The 17543-nt window shown below is 37.8% G+C and overlaps 1 protein-coding gene across 2 annotated transcripts in view; it reads right to left on the bottom strand.

Moving 5' to 3' along the window:
• The window catches only part of GRIK2 (glutamate ionotropic receptor kainate type subunit 2), a 925501-nt gene that overhangs the window by 184809 nt on the left and 723149 nt on the right, over positions 1-17543 (bottom strand). For both annotated transcript variants that reach the window (XM_075597530.1, XM_075597529.1), the window contains one exon: positions 1754-1872. In XM_075597530.1, coding sequence (XP_075453645.1) covers positions 1754-1872 — 119 coding nt within the window. The remainder of the gene's footprint in view (positions 1-1753; positions 1873-17543) is intronic.

The following is a 17543-nucleotide window of genomic DNA, read 5'->3' as shown; positions in this document are numbered from 1 at the left end:
ATATATATAGTAAAATGAAGTTAAGGCAAGATAAGCTAATTACTGTATATCCAGTATAATAGCATTCTTTTAAAAAGCAGAGATAACAACTCCAGAAGTTTATCACATTTAAGAAGCAATAACAGCTAATCCAAAAATTAAATATGAAGTTTGAGAAAAACAAAAAGAGGGAAGATGTGGTATCATATTTGGGCTGTCCCTCTGACATATTACTTAATCTTACCATTTCACCCAAAATTGTACCGTGCTGCAGAATATGGCGGCGCTTTATAAACAACAATAATAAATAAGATTAAATATCAGATTGGACATGAATGCCAACTCCAGCTCTAGTTTCTGCTTAGAACAATGCAAGACAAAGGTCTTATTCAATATGCTGAGACGCTGCTTCTCCATGGCAGAGAAAATTCTGAGTCCTATTCACTTGAATGGCACTCAGTATTTTTCCTGCCATGGAGATGCAGCGTCTCAGCATATTGAATTATGGCAAAAAAAGTAATGAAGTACCTTTTGGATATACTTGTTGTAAGTTCCTGCTAATCACATGCCTAGAATATCCCAATGTTGTTATTATGTTCAAAACATAAAAATGTGCGGAATGCTGCTTTCTCATTTTCTGCCCTTTTTTTCATTCAACATTTATAACCGTCAGAAGACAAGAGAAGAAAAACCAAAGCAGCATATTTGCTAGAAGTGTCCCAATTACCACAAATGTGTATCTTACCAATGACCTAAAAGAGATTTCCTCTTAGGTCTGTGAAAGAGTGCCGGTTAGGGGCTGACTGTCATGTACCCAAGGTAACGTCATGTCCAGCACCACATCCCACCGCTTCCTGGGGGAGCAGGTGACATCAAGAAATGTACGGGTCTCCTCTATCATGTATCCCACTATAGTAACTAAGTTACCTCTGAATAAACAGGTTGCGTTTTTTAAATTGTGTACAATTACACAGTACACTTCTTTTGAAAAATATCTGTTTTTGACAAATCATTTTTTTACTAATTCTAAGGGGACGTTTTTAAATGGTGAGTACTTATTATGTGTAAGTAAACTTTTGAGAAAGAAAATATATACTAAACTCCAATATTTTATTTTAGGTGATAAGATTTTATAACAGCTTTCCAGCTCAACGGTAATCATTTATTCTCAAAATTCACAGGAAGCTTTTTCATACAATTACTTTTTTATCTCTGGTCCTTTTTTTGAATATTATTGAAATGTTTTGTCAGTGTATGTAATGTGACATGCTAGGTAGTATTTATTAAATGGATTTAAATGCATAGGCGACTGTAGCTGACTTGCTAGTTGTTTTGTTAAACAAGTATCTGCTAAAGAAATTCAACATATAAAAGTAACTATGAGAATGATCAAAGGTGTATATTTTTTAACAATTTAAATAAGAGATTAGTCACTTAAATGTCATCAGAAAGTGAGAATGTTACAAGCTGCCCTCTACAATTGCTAATGGAATATTAAGAGTTTTTGTTGATTTATGAAATGTTCCTACATTTGATAAGAGGAGAAATGTCATGGTAATGTGGGATTCAAGAACCTTTATTATAGTATGTTCTCAGAATATTACACTGAAGGGATCTGATGATGCCTACCTTTAGATACATCCTTACGAATGTAAAGCTGAATATGGTTACATGCACAGAGGCACCCATGCAAGCATCTTGTACCATTGAGACATTACCCCCAGCAAATAGTGGGACATGGTGCCCAAGTGAATGTATAGGCTGAATCGTATACCTTGCTGCATGAGAGCTCCAACGCCAAACCAGAAACTATTTAGCAAGGTAAAATTGTTTTCCACCACATCTGAGTCAGGATTGCAAGGGTGTGGGTTATACCACTCATAGGGGCTAAACCTGTGACAATTGAAGGAAAAAAGAACATTTTTAAATGTAGAGAGCAGAAGGGATGTCCATGAATCATAACTGCAAAAGAAACAGAGAAACAAGAAATGTTACATAAAAAATAGGAAACAAGTCTCATACCATAAGCAAATAGCATGAACTAAGACAATTTAAAATACAGTATATAGCTAGTGTTTACTGTAGATGTTCGGAATTCATCATTAGAATGCAGTTAATGTTTCTAAATATACAGAGGCTTTCATTTTGAATAGATTTTACTCATGAAATGCTAAAAGAATGCCAAACTAGCGGCTATTTAACATTAGCATAATTAAATTCACATCAGGCAACTATCAATATAGTGTCTGAAAAATACAATGAATGAAAAGTAAACACATATTGTGCAATTATTACATTGAGAAATTAAAACAAACAGCAAGCCACAAAAACAAATCTTTTGCAAGTTAAAAGCAGAAACAAATTTCAAAAGATGACCCACCAAGTATTGTGAAATAGTGTTATTTTAAATCACATTTGTCATAATCATTAAAACATTGCATAAACAAAATAACACTATTAAGTTCAATAGGCTAACAGTAAACCCAATATACTGTCAAACAAAAGTTTGTCCTTGTGCCATCCAGTAAATTGCACAACAGCCGGCATCGTCATGGTTCGTGTGTTCTACAGTATAATAAAAGTGATATGATTTGTAGATAACAAGCATTTCCCCAACTTTATAACAAGTCCCAGGAATATTAAAATGCACCAAAAGATGTTTACGAGAAACATAGTATAACAAATGTGTAGTAAAAATGGGAAAATTCACTGGCAACTTTAAACTCTAAAACAGTGGTTTTCAACCTTTTCTTTTTGGTTAAGGAACCCTAGAATTAAATTGAGAAGATCTGGGGAACCCCAAACCTCCATCTCTAATCTCCCCCCACCCCTCCCTGTCTCTTGTCTCCATCCATCTCACTTCCCCACTCCTCTCTTTTCTCTCCCCCTTCTCCATCTCACCCCCCCCCTTACACTCCACTCCCCCTCTCATACTTTCCCCCTTACGCTACCTCTCTCCATCACACACTCCTCCTTACGCTCCCGCTCCCCCTCTCAAATTCTACCCCTTCCATTCCCTCTCCTCCTCTCATACTCTCCCCAGACGCTCCCTCTCCCCCTCTCATACTTTCCCATTTATGCACCCTCTCCCATAACACTCCCTCTCCCCCTCTCCCCCTTCTACACACGCATCTACACACACTCACACACACCTGATTTTTTTTTTTTAATTATATAGGGGCTGCTGCCATGCACAGGAACAATCCCTGCAGTGAAAACTGCACAGAGAGAGAGAGAGAGAGCGTACATGCCTCTCTTATGTACCTTGGGGCATGCAGTGTTATGGTGATCCAATGCTCCCTCTTCCTGATGGCTGGAAGTTGAACACGCTCCAGGACAATGGAGAGAGAAGATCGCAGTGACCGGGCGGCTGCCACTACTGAGCTCGGGAGCCGACAGGTCACTGCTGCATTGGGTGACCCCACTTCGCCGGGCCTGGGAAAGCATGGGAAAATTATCCCAGCTCTCCTGCCCTGGTGGCCGCGGAACACCTGTTAAAAATCACTGCTCTAAAGCCTAACGTCAAATGCAAAATAACAATACATACTGTACTGTAGTGCTTTTCTCTGGGATAGCATAGCATTCATATCCAACAAAAGAATGCAGGCTGGAAGCAGTTTCACAATTGCATTGATAAGAGTTGTAGCACAAAGCAATTTGTTTTAAATAACAATGATGGTTACTTACAAGAGTGTGTAAAATACATACAGTATTAATATATTTTCCCAAGCCAGAAAACCATCCAAGCATTTCATAGTGAAGTACTGTACTATATGTAATTGAAAAAGGGAAACTATATAGTATTTATTTTAAAAATGAAAACAACAACAACAACAAATAATTGGAATTGAACTTTAAATGTTAAGAAACATGTCATGAGCTGAAAGATATGTTTGTCTAAATCTTGTTTTTGTCACATGACCAAAATGTATTTGTAACCTGGCAAATCCAGCCTGCCACTCTGCCTCCTGTCATGTAAGTTCCTGGTAGTTAAAGGCTGTGGTAGGCTGTCCTAGGGGGCATTGACCCCCCCCCCATGCTGACTCTCTGAGTGACAGAAAATGTGGTGCCACAAGGTTCTATGTATAGCCAATAGTGGTAAAGAGCTTGTGCTCTCCCATTCTGGAGTCTCAGAGAGGAAGTGCCCAATTATAGGAGTTCTCTTCCAGCCCTCATAGAGAGAGGAGGTGTGTGCTGCTCCTCCCGGATGGGAGTGATCCAGGCCAGTCAGTCCCTCCTGGGCTGACTGTGACAGAGAGATCAGAGGCCTCAAGACTACAGAAAGCCCAGCACCATCCAGCGCTTGGGACCCTCTGTCATCAATCTGCATCCGCTGTGTAACATCTGAAGTGTGCCAAATAAAGCATCCCTTTTCATATACCCCTTCCTGAGCTCTCAGTCTATTGAGTAGGGGAATGGATGGAATCTACCCTAGTGGGGGACTGACTCTGGAAATCCTGGAACCCACTAGAGCTGGAGGCGGTGACACCCTGAGTTGAACATCAAGACCAACAAAAGCCTTTCCTATTCCCCACACAATTGCGGACCACTCAGCTCTCCTCGACCCTCACAGGTATGACCACACTTCAACAGCAGTAACGAGTGTAGTGACATCTTCCAGGGGGTGGGGGGGGGGGGGAATGTGTTACATATTATAGACCTACATTTAAAAGAATGGTGCTTTATACAGGGTGCTATTAATCACCTCTCTGAAAGCAACATTTACGTTCTAACTACCGTAAATCTGTGAGAAAATCTTCACATGTGCTTCCCCAAATGTTTCTCCTGTATTTTCTCCTTCATTTCATGGCTTCCAGACAAGTTTACATTGTTCTAGTATACATGAAAATAGACTTTAATGCAACATTTTTGCCAGATTAAATAAAAAATGTTGCACCTTTTACCGGAATTATGCCAACATTGCAGAATATAGAGGACCATGCAACCTGATGCCATTTGCTTCGGTTTTGGAATTTACAGTACAATGTATTTTATATTAACTTTTAATACTTGGCAAACATATTGCCAAATTGGCTAAAAAAAAATAATAAAAAAACAAAACCTGCAAATTTTGCGTGGATTTTTTTCTAGTTCTACCAATGACAAACTTTCCCCTGTAAATGAGAGGTTCTACTACTGTTTTGTAGATATTTCTGATTATAAAGCATTGCAATACAGCTCTACATTTATTTACTTTTAAATTGTATCATGACAATTTACTTTAATGAATAATGACTAATTCGGCCAGTCGGACAAAATATATGTTAAAAAAAAACCCAAAGAAAACTCATCCTGCTCATGCACAAAAGATAAATCAAACTATATGTTTGCAATAAAGCAATTAGGAAAAACAGTGAAACACAGCAACTAATTAAAGATGCTTGAAAGTCTAATTACTTTGCTAATGACACACTGTTTTTTCTAACTTCCGTAATCTTAAAAGCCACTCTGGAGATGAACTGCTATTCATTCCTCTCAATTGTGTGAAAATCTTTCATTTAATCAAAGTTATTTCAATAAGGTTTCTGTCACTTCACAGAATGCAATTTTCTTTAGTATATTCTTTCCAACACATTAATATTCAGAAGATCAAACATTCCATTTTCACTTTACTAATATAATATTAGAACACCTCCTGTCTTAGAAGCCTCTACTTGAGAAACAAATAAATGTTTAATTTCATACTCTACAGATAAACTGACATATTGCTCATAAGGTTGATTGGGAGGGTTATAGTCAAAGAATCTGACCCAATTTCTTTGTTACTATCAAACAAAAACAAAAGGCTGGTAAAATACTGTTTTGAGAAAAACTGTGGTTTTTTGTAAAGACCCAACTTGATGGTAAAAAAAAACAAAAAAACCAGGCAGGAGAATAAATAATCTCTCCACGCCAGGAAGTAATTTATTACTAGTGTAACAGTGTTTCCCCCACCCGGTGGGAGATTTAGCCATTACTACGTACAGTATGTGGTGCATGATACCTGCTGGTAAACAGGAGGGCTGAGTCACCCGCCGATGGTAGTGGGGACACAGGATCAGGTTTCTGAGGTACATTACCCACTTATCTTTAGCAGTGCAGCGCCTCCATCTGCCATAGGCTCCAGGGAACTGAAGATGATTTCCCACGGTAGAACCGATTACCTCTCCTCACAGTAAGATCACACACCAGGCCGGAGGTATAATAACAGGAACAGTTTATTTTCTCTCTCTGTGCCGCACAGTACACGGCAGGGTTCTGCCCAATACAGCAACTGTCAACAACTCACTGAAGGATGGTCCCTGGACCTCCACTACAGGCCAAGGGAACCAGCAGCAGTCCCAGCCCTTCCCTGCTCCTCTATCGGAGCAGAGGTATGGTACACAATCACTCTCCCCCAGAGGGAAGAGGACCAGAGTAGGCCCAATAATCAGGCACTTGGCTATGTGGGACAAAACAAAGAACAGAGCACAACGCTCATCGTGAAAAAGGTAAGTACAATTTTATAATAAAAATGGTTCAAGGTTGTGCGTACATAAAGCAAGTGGAAAACAGGCACAGAATATAACACTGGTATCTGTTACCACTCCAGGAAACTGGAACACGCAGGGACAGCAGGTATGGATGTCTTCAGTCCACTTCTGCAGCCTGCACATAGGTGGTCTGCAAAGTCCCCGCTCAAAACGATGACCAGCATCAGCCGCTAGGTACAACAACGCGTTTCGCAATAAGCTTCGTCAGGTTCCTCTTTTCCTTCCTCAGGTTTTCCCTGCCGGAGCTCATTGAGAGAGGGACCCAGCCGACCGCAGGACATCCGGTGCAGATCCCCTCTTCCGGTTCCACTGCCGGACGCGCCAGTGTGAACAACAACGGAGGAGGAGACCGTGTAGGATTGTACCTAGCGGCTGATGCTGGGCATCAGAAGTTTCATTAGAGTGTGAGTGTACTTTTTGTTTTATTCCAATTTGTTAGTTCATTGTGTCACATACTGTTTTATATCTTTTATGTTTATGTATGCATGGTTTATGCTCATGTCTGAACTGTTTACCTAATAAAGACCTGTTTAATTGTTAACCCTGGTTTGCACACATTCTTTTTGGTCTTCTGGGAAACGGGGAGAGGAGACACTCACACACCACACCTATTGGGGGACATTTGGCTGAGACGACCAGACACCACCCATACAGGACACCACCCTCTGAGGGCAAGAACTCACATCAGGCCGTGTGAGTTTTATGTGTATTAAGACTTCAGCATATGAGTCTGCATTAACCCACTTCAGTCTGCGTTGAGGGAGAATCACCATACAAGCCCGTGTGAGTCACTGAATCCATATATTTATGTATTCTTTGATTAGATAGTGGAAAAACATCATTAACCCTTCCAGCGTATCCTCCTTTCACACCCATCCCCCCCTCCCCCCCACCCCTTGCCCACATCCCCCACACATGTGGATATGATGCACTAATATTGTGTTTTTATTCCTCTTTTATTCCTCTTTTATTCAATTGCACCAGGTTCCATCAAACATCCTGAGGTCCACGAGGTTTGCGCTGACCATCTTTACACTACCACTGCCACGTTAAGAAGGATACGGGGTTCCCTTCTTCAAGGTCAAGCGGCAACCACAAACCCAACAAAAGGGCCAGTATATATTTCATATACTCTTTTACACCACGAACACAACTTCACATTCATATATTTTTATTATTTTTAATATAGTTAAGGCGTTGTAATATTTTTAAAGCCAGACTATTTAGGGAGCGCCCCAGTTCAAACATTGTCTAAGTCCGGCTAGAGCTCTGCCGAAACAGGAGTCACGTTGGTGAACTCACAGCCTCGTGAGACAGCGTCTGACATCAGACTTGCAGCGTCGCACTGAGTGCCGTCGGGTGATGAGTGCCGTGTGTGCGTCAATAGGAAAGAGTCTCTCTGAAAGGCTGCTAAATCACCAGAAACTTGCCAAATAAAACTGGAAAGCATACAGATAAGAGTGGTATATTCCAACGCGTTTTGTAGCGCTAAACGGCTACTTCTTCAGGGTGAAAGATGCAAAACTAATGCTCAAAATAAATACCACTCAATTACCTGTGATTGGCTACCCAGCAGTCACATGGCAGCCAATCATTAGTTGCACTTAACATACAGCTGTGTGAATAATTAGTTACTCTAATGCTACAATGCTTTAATACAAATATAAAATACATAAAAATACATATAAAATAATAATACAACAAATGGCAATCTTTAGCATCTTTATTCCTGAAGAAGTAGCCGTTTAGCATTATGAAACGCGTTGGAATATACCACTCTTTTATCTGTATGCATTCCAGTTTTATTTGGCAAGTTTCTGGTGATTTAACAGCCTTTCAGAGAGATTCTTTCCTATTGACGCACACGCGGTGACATCATCATCACCCGACGGCACTCAGTGTGACGCTGCGAGTCTGACGTCAGACGCTGTCTTACGAGGCTGTGAGTTCACCAATGTAGACTCCTGTTTCAGCGGAGCTATAGCCGGACTTACCTGGAACTTGTGGGTGAGCCCATTGGACTCTTTAAGTGCGTCTCGTGCTGAGCGGGGACTTTGCAGACCACCTATGTGCAGACTGCAGAAGTGGACTGAAGACATCCATACCTGCTATCCCTGCGTGTTCCAGTTTCCTGGAGTGGTAACAGATACCAGTGTTATATTCTGTGCCTGTTTTCCACTTGCTTTATGTACGCAGAACCTTGAACCATTTTTATTATAAAATTGTACTTACCTATTTCACGATGAGCGTTGTGCGCTGTTCTTTGTTTTGTCTTGTCTAGTTTTGTCTTGCCCTTTGTGCAGCAGCAGACGCTCCATTTATTTGACTGGTAACACAGTTATTATATGACACTCACTTGGGTCTATAGTGGTATTATTTAATCACTATCATATCACTATTGTATTGTATTGTATGTCTTTATTTATATAGCACCATTAATGTACATAGCGCTTCACAATAGTAATACACATGGTAATCAAATAAATAAAAGATAATATAAATAACAGCTCATGGGAATAAGTGCTTTAGACATAAAAGTAACATTAAGGAAGAGGAGTCCCTGCCCGGAGGAGCTTACAGTCTAATTGGTAGGTAGGGAGAATGTACAGAGACAGTAGGAGGGAGTTCTGGTAAGTGCGTCTGCAGGGGGCCAAGCTTTATGTATCATGTGTTCAGAATATTATTAATTCATTTTAGTTGCACACTTGTATTGTTATTCTTGGCTATGTGACGTCCCTCTCAAGTAGGTAGAGGCACTACTGAATTTGGAGCAGCACAGCGCTTAAGTACAGCCAGGAGGAGGGCACCAGGTCTGTCTCATGATTGGTCATGCCCAGGCCGGATGTCACCACCTCACGCTGTCACTCAAGTGCAGCTCCTCGGAGGGGGAAAACCCCATATCAACTACTGGCAACCTGATTGTACCAGGGCTTATTGCCAGAACAGGGGCAGAATAGTGCCATCAGGTGACCTGGCTACACTAGTATTGTTAAACTTTAATCAGATTTGTTTGAAATACACTTACCTAGGCTCATCCACATCTTATCAATACTGTTTTAAAAAAAAAAAATTATAATGCTGTCTCAAGTATGATGAGTCAGATTAAGAGCTTTTGTGCTTGTGTGTTTTTACACCTAAATAATGCTGCACAGTTTTGAGTGTTGGGACCATGACATTTATACCCTTAGTCAGTGGCGGAACTAACATATGTGCAGCAGGTTTGGCTGCACTGGGGCCCATCTTCCCAATGCTGGAATGCTGTTCCAGCACTTATTTTAGCAGTCGGAACAATGTTCCGGCATTTCTAAATTCCCTCCTCTCCCCACGGGGCCCTACCTGTGGAGCGTGTGCATTGACGGTGGCAAGTTAAGCCCCACAGAAAGTTGGGCCCAACTTCTGAAATCACTAAAGACTATTGTAAAGACAAATAATACACAAAATTGCATCCACTTTCCTCACACAGGTTGCTTATGTCTGTTCATACACTGTTTTTAACTGCAGATATTAATATTCTGAGTTAGACATGGAAAGTATAATGATTGGACACATTCAATATTTTTGGAAAGTTTGTCCCAGTTGCTAGAGGATTTTCACACAATGAGATTTGATAAGCTGTAGAGACCAGGCAGAGATGAAAGTCACCAATATGAATAAAGAAGATTATTATTTCCACCTCTGATCCTGTATGGTGCATAATTTAAGTGTATTACAAATTGGATAAAAAGAGGGAAAGTAACTATGAGGCCCTCAGCAGTACTACGTGATTCAAGAAAGTCATGCAAAAGAAGTCTGTATATCCCCTTTCCCCATTACAGCCAGTGAAATGTGTTGTCAAGGTTTCTAGCCAGAAGTGACTGATGGTTCACATTAAAAGTATGATTAGAAATCATAGATATTATTGGAGTCTTGCTTTGAAATCATGTAAATTTAAAACTAGAAGGGCAATTAGAATTAAGAAATGAAAGGATGATAGGAAATATTTTATGTTATTTGAAAACTGATTGCTTTATGACAGAGGAATTGTTCATTTGATTAAAGGTACAGTAGGCAATAAAAAAAAGTATAATGGGAATATCTCTCATTTAAGGTAGCAATAGGTAGGAGTTTTTAATAAATCAAGGGGGGCTGAAGATGAATAAAATAACTTACATTGTACCGATTTATGAAGTTTGCTGTTTTTAAACTTACTACAGTGGGCTTATATGTTCAGTGTGTTGCATCACTGCTGCCCAACTATTCATTCATCTGATATTATTGAGAGTCTGCCTGTGAAAATAACGATTACAACTACTAATAGCAGAAGGGAGTGTTTGAAAAGAGAGCAATTTCAATATGAGTTTTCCTTTGAGATTGAGTTTCTTTAGCGATGATATATCTTTAGTGTTAGAGGAATCAATGTGCTTCTAGATTATTATAGACAAATTGGGGCAGATTCACTAAGCAGTGATAACTGCTTTTAAGTACGATAAACCCCCTTCTTCATGAGATACAGGCCCCGTTATGGGGTGCCGGTATCCACCTGCAGGATTTAAATCCCCCGGTCATGTGACGTGGGAGCTTTAAAAGCACATGGATTACCGGCACCCCATAACAGGGCCTGTATCTCATGAAGTAGTGTCCCCCCGAGGCTGAAACCAATGCAGTTCAGCTCAGGAGACCCCCCACATATGTACACTGTATATGTATACTGTATGATCACCTGTAAGAGTCGTGCATGGAGACTCAGCGTCTCCATGCAGCTCTTACAGGCTGCTTTTTTTTCAATCAGCTATTACGCTTTAGATTTTTAAGCACGATAGCAGGGGGAAAAAAACAGTTTGCGCGATCGGCATAATTTTGCCCGCACCTACCCAAATGTGCTTCACTTCTTAGTGAATCCCACATCTGGTTTCATTTTTTATCCTGGGATTACAAATTTCACAATCGGGCGCAAAAGCTCACTGCTTGGTGACTCGCCCCCATTGTATTTTGCTGTCATCTATGCAGAGTTGAAAGTTTAATGTGAAAATGTGAAATTACATTAATATCAATGATACCTGGAACTTTTTGTACCATCAATTATATCACAAAAATTGCAACATGACAACTCCCTGTTCCAATTTTTCTAACTGCAATAGGCTTAAAAACATTTCATTTAACAACTGTCTGTTCTCAAAATACATTTTATTATGCCAAATAAAAATATCAGTAATTACAGTACTTGCCATTTTTGTTATATATATAATCAAAAAATAAATAGATGATACCATTCTGTGGCTAACGAAATGCTTTTATTTGTGCAAGCTTTCGAGATACACTGATCTCTTCTTCCGGCGATGTTACAATGAATGAAGCAAAAGGTATACTTAAAAACAGTGTCTCTTGGAATGTTATCTGTGCTGTTCCTTCCCCCGGTGTGGATGTGTTTTATGGCTAGAGGTGTCAAAAGGTTACTGAAAGCAAGTGAAGAAAGAGTGTGTATGTGTATCAGTGTGAATAAAAATGAATGGAGATCCCACAGTATATACAGTGCTTTACACAAGGTGTTTGTGGAGTGGGAGTGGATATAAATGGTGTGGGTGGGTGTGGAAATGTGAGAGTTTGTAGCACAACTAAAAGTGTGTGTGGATACTTAGTGGTCCCTATTGGTGTGTAGGGATGGAAGAACAAGGAGTATTAGTATGTGTGAGAGACAGCTGTGTGTGCATACATATAGCACAGTATGTACAGACATGGCCTTTAGCGCTCATGGGACGAGAGTTCACTAGTGTCAGTAATGACTCATAAAATTTCGATCTCTGTTTAGGCCACTGTTAAGTGTCCCGAACAGTTCCATAAATTTGAGACACTGTTTTTAAGTATACCTTTTGCTTCATTCATTGTAACATCGCCGGAAGAAGAGATCAGTGTATCTCGAAAGCTCGTACAAATAAAAGCATTTCGTTAGCCACAGAACGGTATCATCTATTTATTTTTTGATTATTGAAGCTCGGCTAACACGGTACTGATACCTCTACATGTATATATATATATATATATATATATATATATATATATATATATATATTTATATATATATATATGTCACAATGTCACATAATCAGAGTGGAATGGAAGATACATAGCTCTGATAAATGATGAAGCCATGTACAGTATGCTGTGAAATGCATAAGAGGTCATGTACTGTAGCATGCTGCGTACATACAGCGCTTCTCTAAACATGCGTCTCTGCCTATTAGTTTGCTTATGAAGCATATATATAAAACAAAAGTGGCAAGTAAGACATTCTATTGCTGATTATTATTTTTTTCAGAGTAATAAAAGATGCGATTTTAAAGGTCCTTTTTGTGAATGAGCACAGATTAGTTGTTGCATTAGATTTATTCACAAAGATTTAACCGGGACTTTAAGCAGGTCTCCTGGAGAATGTTAAAGTAAGCAAGTTAATTGCAAGATACCAAGGTTAGATGCTTTAAAAATATGTTTAAAAAGCTTAATAATAGACATGAACACACACATATTTTTTCGGGAGTTTCCAGCTTATAAAATACAGTGAAGTACTGTACGGCCATAAATCATGATCCCAGAAATGAGGGCATATTTTTTTTCTTATGAAAAAAATAACTGAAAATATTGTCAGAAAAGGGAATAAAAGCCTTCTTTTTTCATTCTAGGAAGATATAATAATATTTGGAAACCGGGATTATGGCTAGAAGTATAATATGATATATTTAAAAGCACCAAAATATGTAAACACATTTGGAGCCATCAAAGCATGATCTGCACTATCACGGCCAAGTGGGAGCTACCTGTCATTAACGTTAATGATGAGCTAATGGAAACCAAGCAAACGAGCCTTAGTTCATTTTATATTATAATATGGGCATCATTTACCACTATAGCAAGAAATGGTGAAGGAATAAAAAACAGGCCCAAATAAAACAACATTACATTGCAAAATGAACATATTACTAATGCTAATCAAACAATTGAATGGCACAGTGGGTACATCATGCCCATATAATATGGGCATGATTAAACACTATGCCAGTCAATGGTCAACCTAAAAAAAACAATAACATTAACGTTAATGATGAGCTAATGGAAACCAAGCAAACAAGCCTAAATTCATTATATATTATAAAAATTTGATATTTCAAAATAAGTTTAACATTTAAAATCCAAAATACAACATGGAGAAATTTGAAAAAGGTTGTATTAATTTCCATCCAAACAAATTCATAGTGGTGTCCAATACTAGGGGAGAATAATGATGATTTGGAGATACTAAGCCAATAAAAGGTAACTTTTTACCCAATAGTTTTGTGAATAAGTATAAAATTTTTTTTAAAGCTGGCACATATTGGATAACTTTAAATTACAATTCAATAGCTAAATTCTACAATATCAAAATAGAGACTAACTGGAAAATAACTGAATGGACTAAATTGACATGCTACTTTAATTATTGGGACCATTGAGCAGCAAAAACCATCACACTTTGTGGATATAGTTCTAAGAACTTTACCTATATTTTATCTGAAAAAACAACACATTTCTATTGCCTACATGATTGTGATGCAACTGATTCTTTTTTGCTATTGACAAGCACATTAAATGATCGTTGTAAAACTTCAAGACAGCATTTCACTGAGGGGCAATGTGTACAGTATACTGTCTTCAGAGAGAGGAGTAGGTTTTAGTTACATAGAATTGATGTAACTAATATGAAACTGTTACTATTGATCTGAAACATAAGAAAAGCTATTTGATATTTAAGCATTGTGTATGGCATGAAAAAATAAATGACAATTTGAAATATATGTTCAATTATTCTATGTGTGAACAATTGCACATACAGTACATTTAATAAAAATAGATGTCTACAGTACTTTTTTTACTGAACACTTACATGTGTAGTTTCCAGTATTTAGTGTAATTTTCTTTGAATTGTTTAACTTGTGCAAGGTCAGCAAATCATTTAACTTGAGCAAATCAGTGCAGACTTCATTAGAAAACATTAGGGATAACCTTAAATGTTACTTTATATCTTTTGGTAAAACTATATCTTCTGTTTATTAGAAAATGGCTTTGATATTTTTTACACATTTGTATAATATTACCAACATCTTTTTCATTATAATCAGGGCTCTTTCAAAATAAGATTATTGTAGGAGAATTATTAAACATGTCCTAAAGGTTTGCATTTTAAGATAGGATTGACTACATTTTGGATATTGACATATGCCAATTTTTGGTGATTAATACTAAAGCAGTTAATTGATTACTTTTATAACTTTTTTTAATTCCATATAAAAACTTGAACAAGTAGGTACTACCCCACAGTCCAATATTTGGAAACTTGCTCTTATATCCTAGGTTATATACCGTATATTTTTGTTCACTTGTCTTTTTTCAATTACCTGTTCTGCAGTCACACAACTTTTGGGCTTTCTGTTGCATCCACCAAACAAAAGTACTGGTATGGCAGAAACACTAAGGTCTCTGGAGATAGCTTCACTCCACCGGCCAATGGAAAGCTGCAACATCCATTGGATGATGGCATTGTGGCTTTCTACTGTTTACCCCAGTGACCATATTACATTAGTTTATGGCCCTTTTAACAGCGGTACCCTGGGAACTAGAGGTATAAACAAGAAAGGCACAAAAGGAGATTTTTTAATTTTTTAATAAATATATTGAGTATAGAAATCGGGGCCATAGTTCCAGTTTCTTTTTGGGACCAAAATGTTGGTCCAGATTTCTAAACACAATATATTTATTTGAAAATATCATTATGTGCCTTCTTTGCCTTATTTCCAGATGCTGATGGGTGTTTATTTTGGCACAGAATGTACTATTATTTTTTTCATCACTAACTGACAATTCATTAACACTAGTGTACTGTGGGAATTAGTTTCAGGTAAAGAAGAAAACAAAAACTCTGATTATTACTGTAATCTCGTGCAAATCCGATAGTTTCAGTTACTACAGGATGAGCTACACATTAGCACCTACCAATATTGCAACTGCAATTTAACATCGGTTGTTTTTTTAATGATTTTCTGTTATTCACAACAGGTTTAAAGTTTTGTGGACCAATATGGGCAATGAAAGAGCTTAGATTATGAAAAGAACTGACTAGTTTCAGATTGATTGTTTTGGAGCTTCATAAATAAGGCCCTAAGACTTCTAGAAATTAATGTCTACACGTGTATATATAGTTATTTTATCTAAGCTTGACATTGTTACAATCCATAAATTGTTTCCATGGCACTGTTCTCAATTAAAAATCTGTTTCCTCCGGTCATTCATGATTTTCAGTCCTGGAGGTCAGTACTTTAGCTCTTGAAAACACATTTATTTTAAACAAAAGTTAACTCTTCTTCACATAAAGCATACAGTACTTACAAAAATACTTGTTTTAAGAATGCTAAAAAAATATGTTTAGACAAACATGTGCTTTTTTTTACTGCAGGCTGATTATGGAGATAAAAGAAAGCTAACAGAAAAATGTATCACTCAGAGCAAGGATAAGTAAAAGTTAGAATAAAAACTTCATATTTTTGATAGAATGATAACTCGTCTTTTACACCTCCCTGGAAAATGGTGTAAACTATCTCTATCAAATATCTCTCTATGCAGAGCAATACTCTCCCAGAACATGCCTCCCTGCAGAGCATTACTCCTCCAGAACACCACTCTGAGCATTACTCCCCCTGCAACATCCCTTTCTGTAGAGTATTTCTCCACCCCACACACAATTTCTCTGCAGACCAATACTCCCTCAGAGCATTATTCCCCCAGAGCATCACTAACTGCAGAGCATTACTCCTGCAGAATATCCCTCTCTGTATAGCATTACACCCCACAGAACATCCTTCTGCAGAGTTCTGTTCATTTAATGGAACCATGTATTATCATAGAGTAACTCGGTGCCCAGGACATACTTGAAAACCAGAGGTAACTCTCAATGTACTGTATTACTTCCTGGTAAAATATTTTATAAATAAAAAAAATAAACTAAGAAACATAAAATACTCTTTTTGTTGTAAACTGGGCAAAGAGCATAAAACTCTTTTTTTTGTAAAACAATATATTGTATGTATATTGAAATTAAATTCTCAGAAATGCGAAGTAAAGCACTATTACAGTACTGCCATATATTAATAGACGTCTTAATTTGTTTAAATACAATTAATATATATGTTTCTTTAGAAGGGAGGTGTACTTTTCACACACAAAGGTTCTTTATTTGTTTTGATATAGGCTAATAACTCATAAGGAACAAGAACGATTTGTCATGTGGTGAAACCAAGCTTCTTTGTAGGTTTTATAGTGTTGTATACTGCACCGACACACTTTATTCGAGCTTGGAAAATAACTCAATGCACTCGGGCAGAAAACAGTCACAAACCTCAATACACCCGGGTATACCCGAATTCGTGGGACTAGCCAAGCTCGAATAAAGTGTGTCGCCAGTGTATAACAAGCTGTTTAAATACACTTTACTTATAAATATTTATTGTAGTTATCTTGCTGAGGGAAGATCTCAACATTTGCATCAGCTTTAACCTTTTATATTGTTTGGATTTAATTAAGAAATTTCCAGAGCACACAATTGTATCTGACTATAGTTGGCTATAGCAAATTGCATAACCTAACAAAAAATAATTGGCATTATGAGGCTATCCATTAAAGTGTGATAGTGCTGAATGGGGTACTCCCCATGGACACTCATTTTTATTTCAATGGAAGTTTCCATATAGTAATGCCCAATCGGAACAAATGCACTTTATCGAATAACCCCTTATATAGATTTAACCAGACTAACTTTCCTTCATTTTTTTAAAAATCAATCCTGGGCATGCCCATGCCTTTTCCTAAAACATTATAATTGAATCCCATGGAAACTTTTGAGGCATGCTTCAGTATTTTGAGGTATTTAGGAGACAAGTACGTCTGGATACATACCATATGTAAGTATACCTTGAGAATTTAATTGCCAGTGAGATTTTTCTCAAAACATCTGTTTATACAACACAAGTTTGATCAGCGTCCATGAGCTACAGT

Source organism: Ascaphus truei, chromosome 4 (genome assembly GCF_040206685.1).
Source record: "Ascaphus truei isolate aAscTru1 chromosome 4, aAscTru1.hap1, whole genome shotgun sequence".
Lineage (NCBI taxonomy): Eukaryota > Metazoa > Chordata > Amphibia > Anura > Ascaphidae > Ascaphus > Ascaphus truei.
The sequence above is the reverse complement of the archived record's forward strand: the minus strand, read 5'-3'. Positions and strand labels throughout refer to the sequence as shown.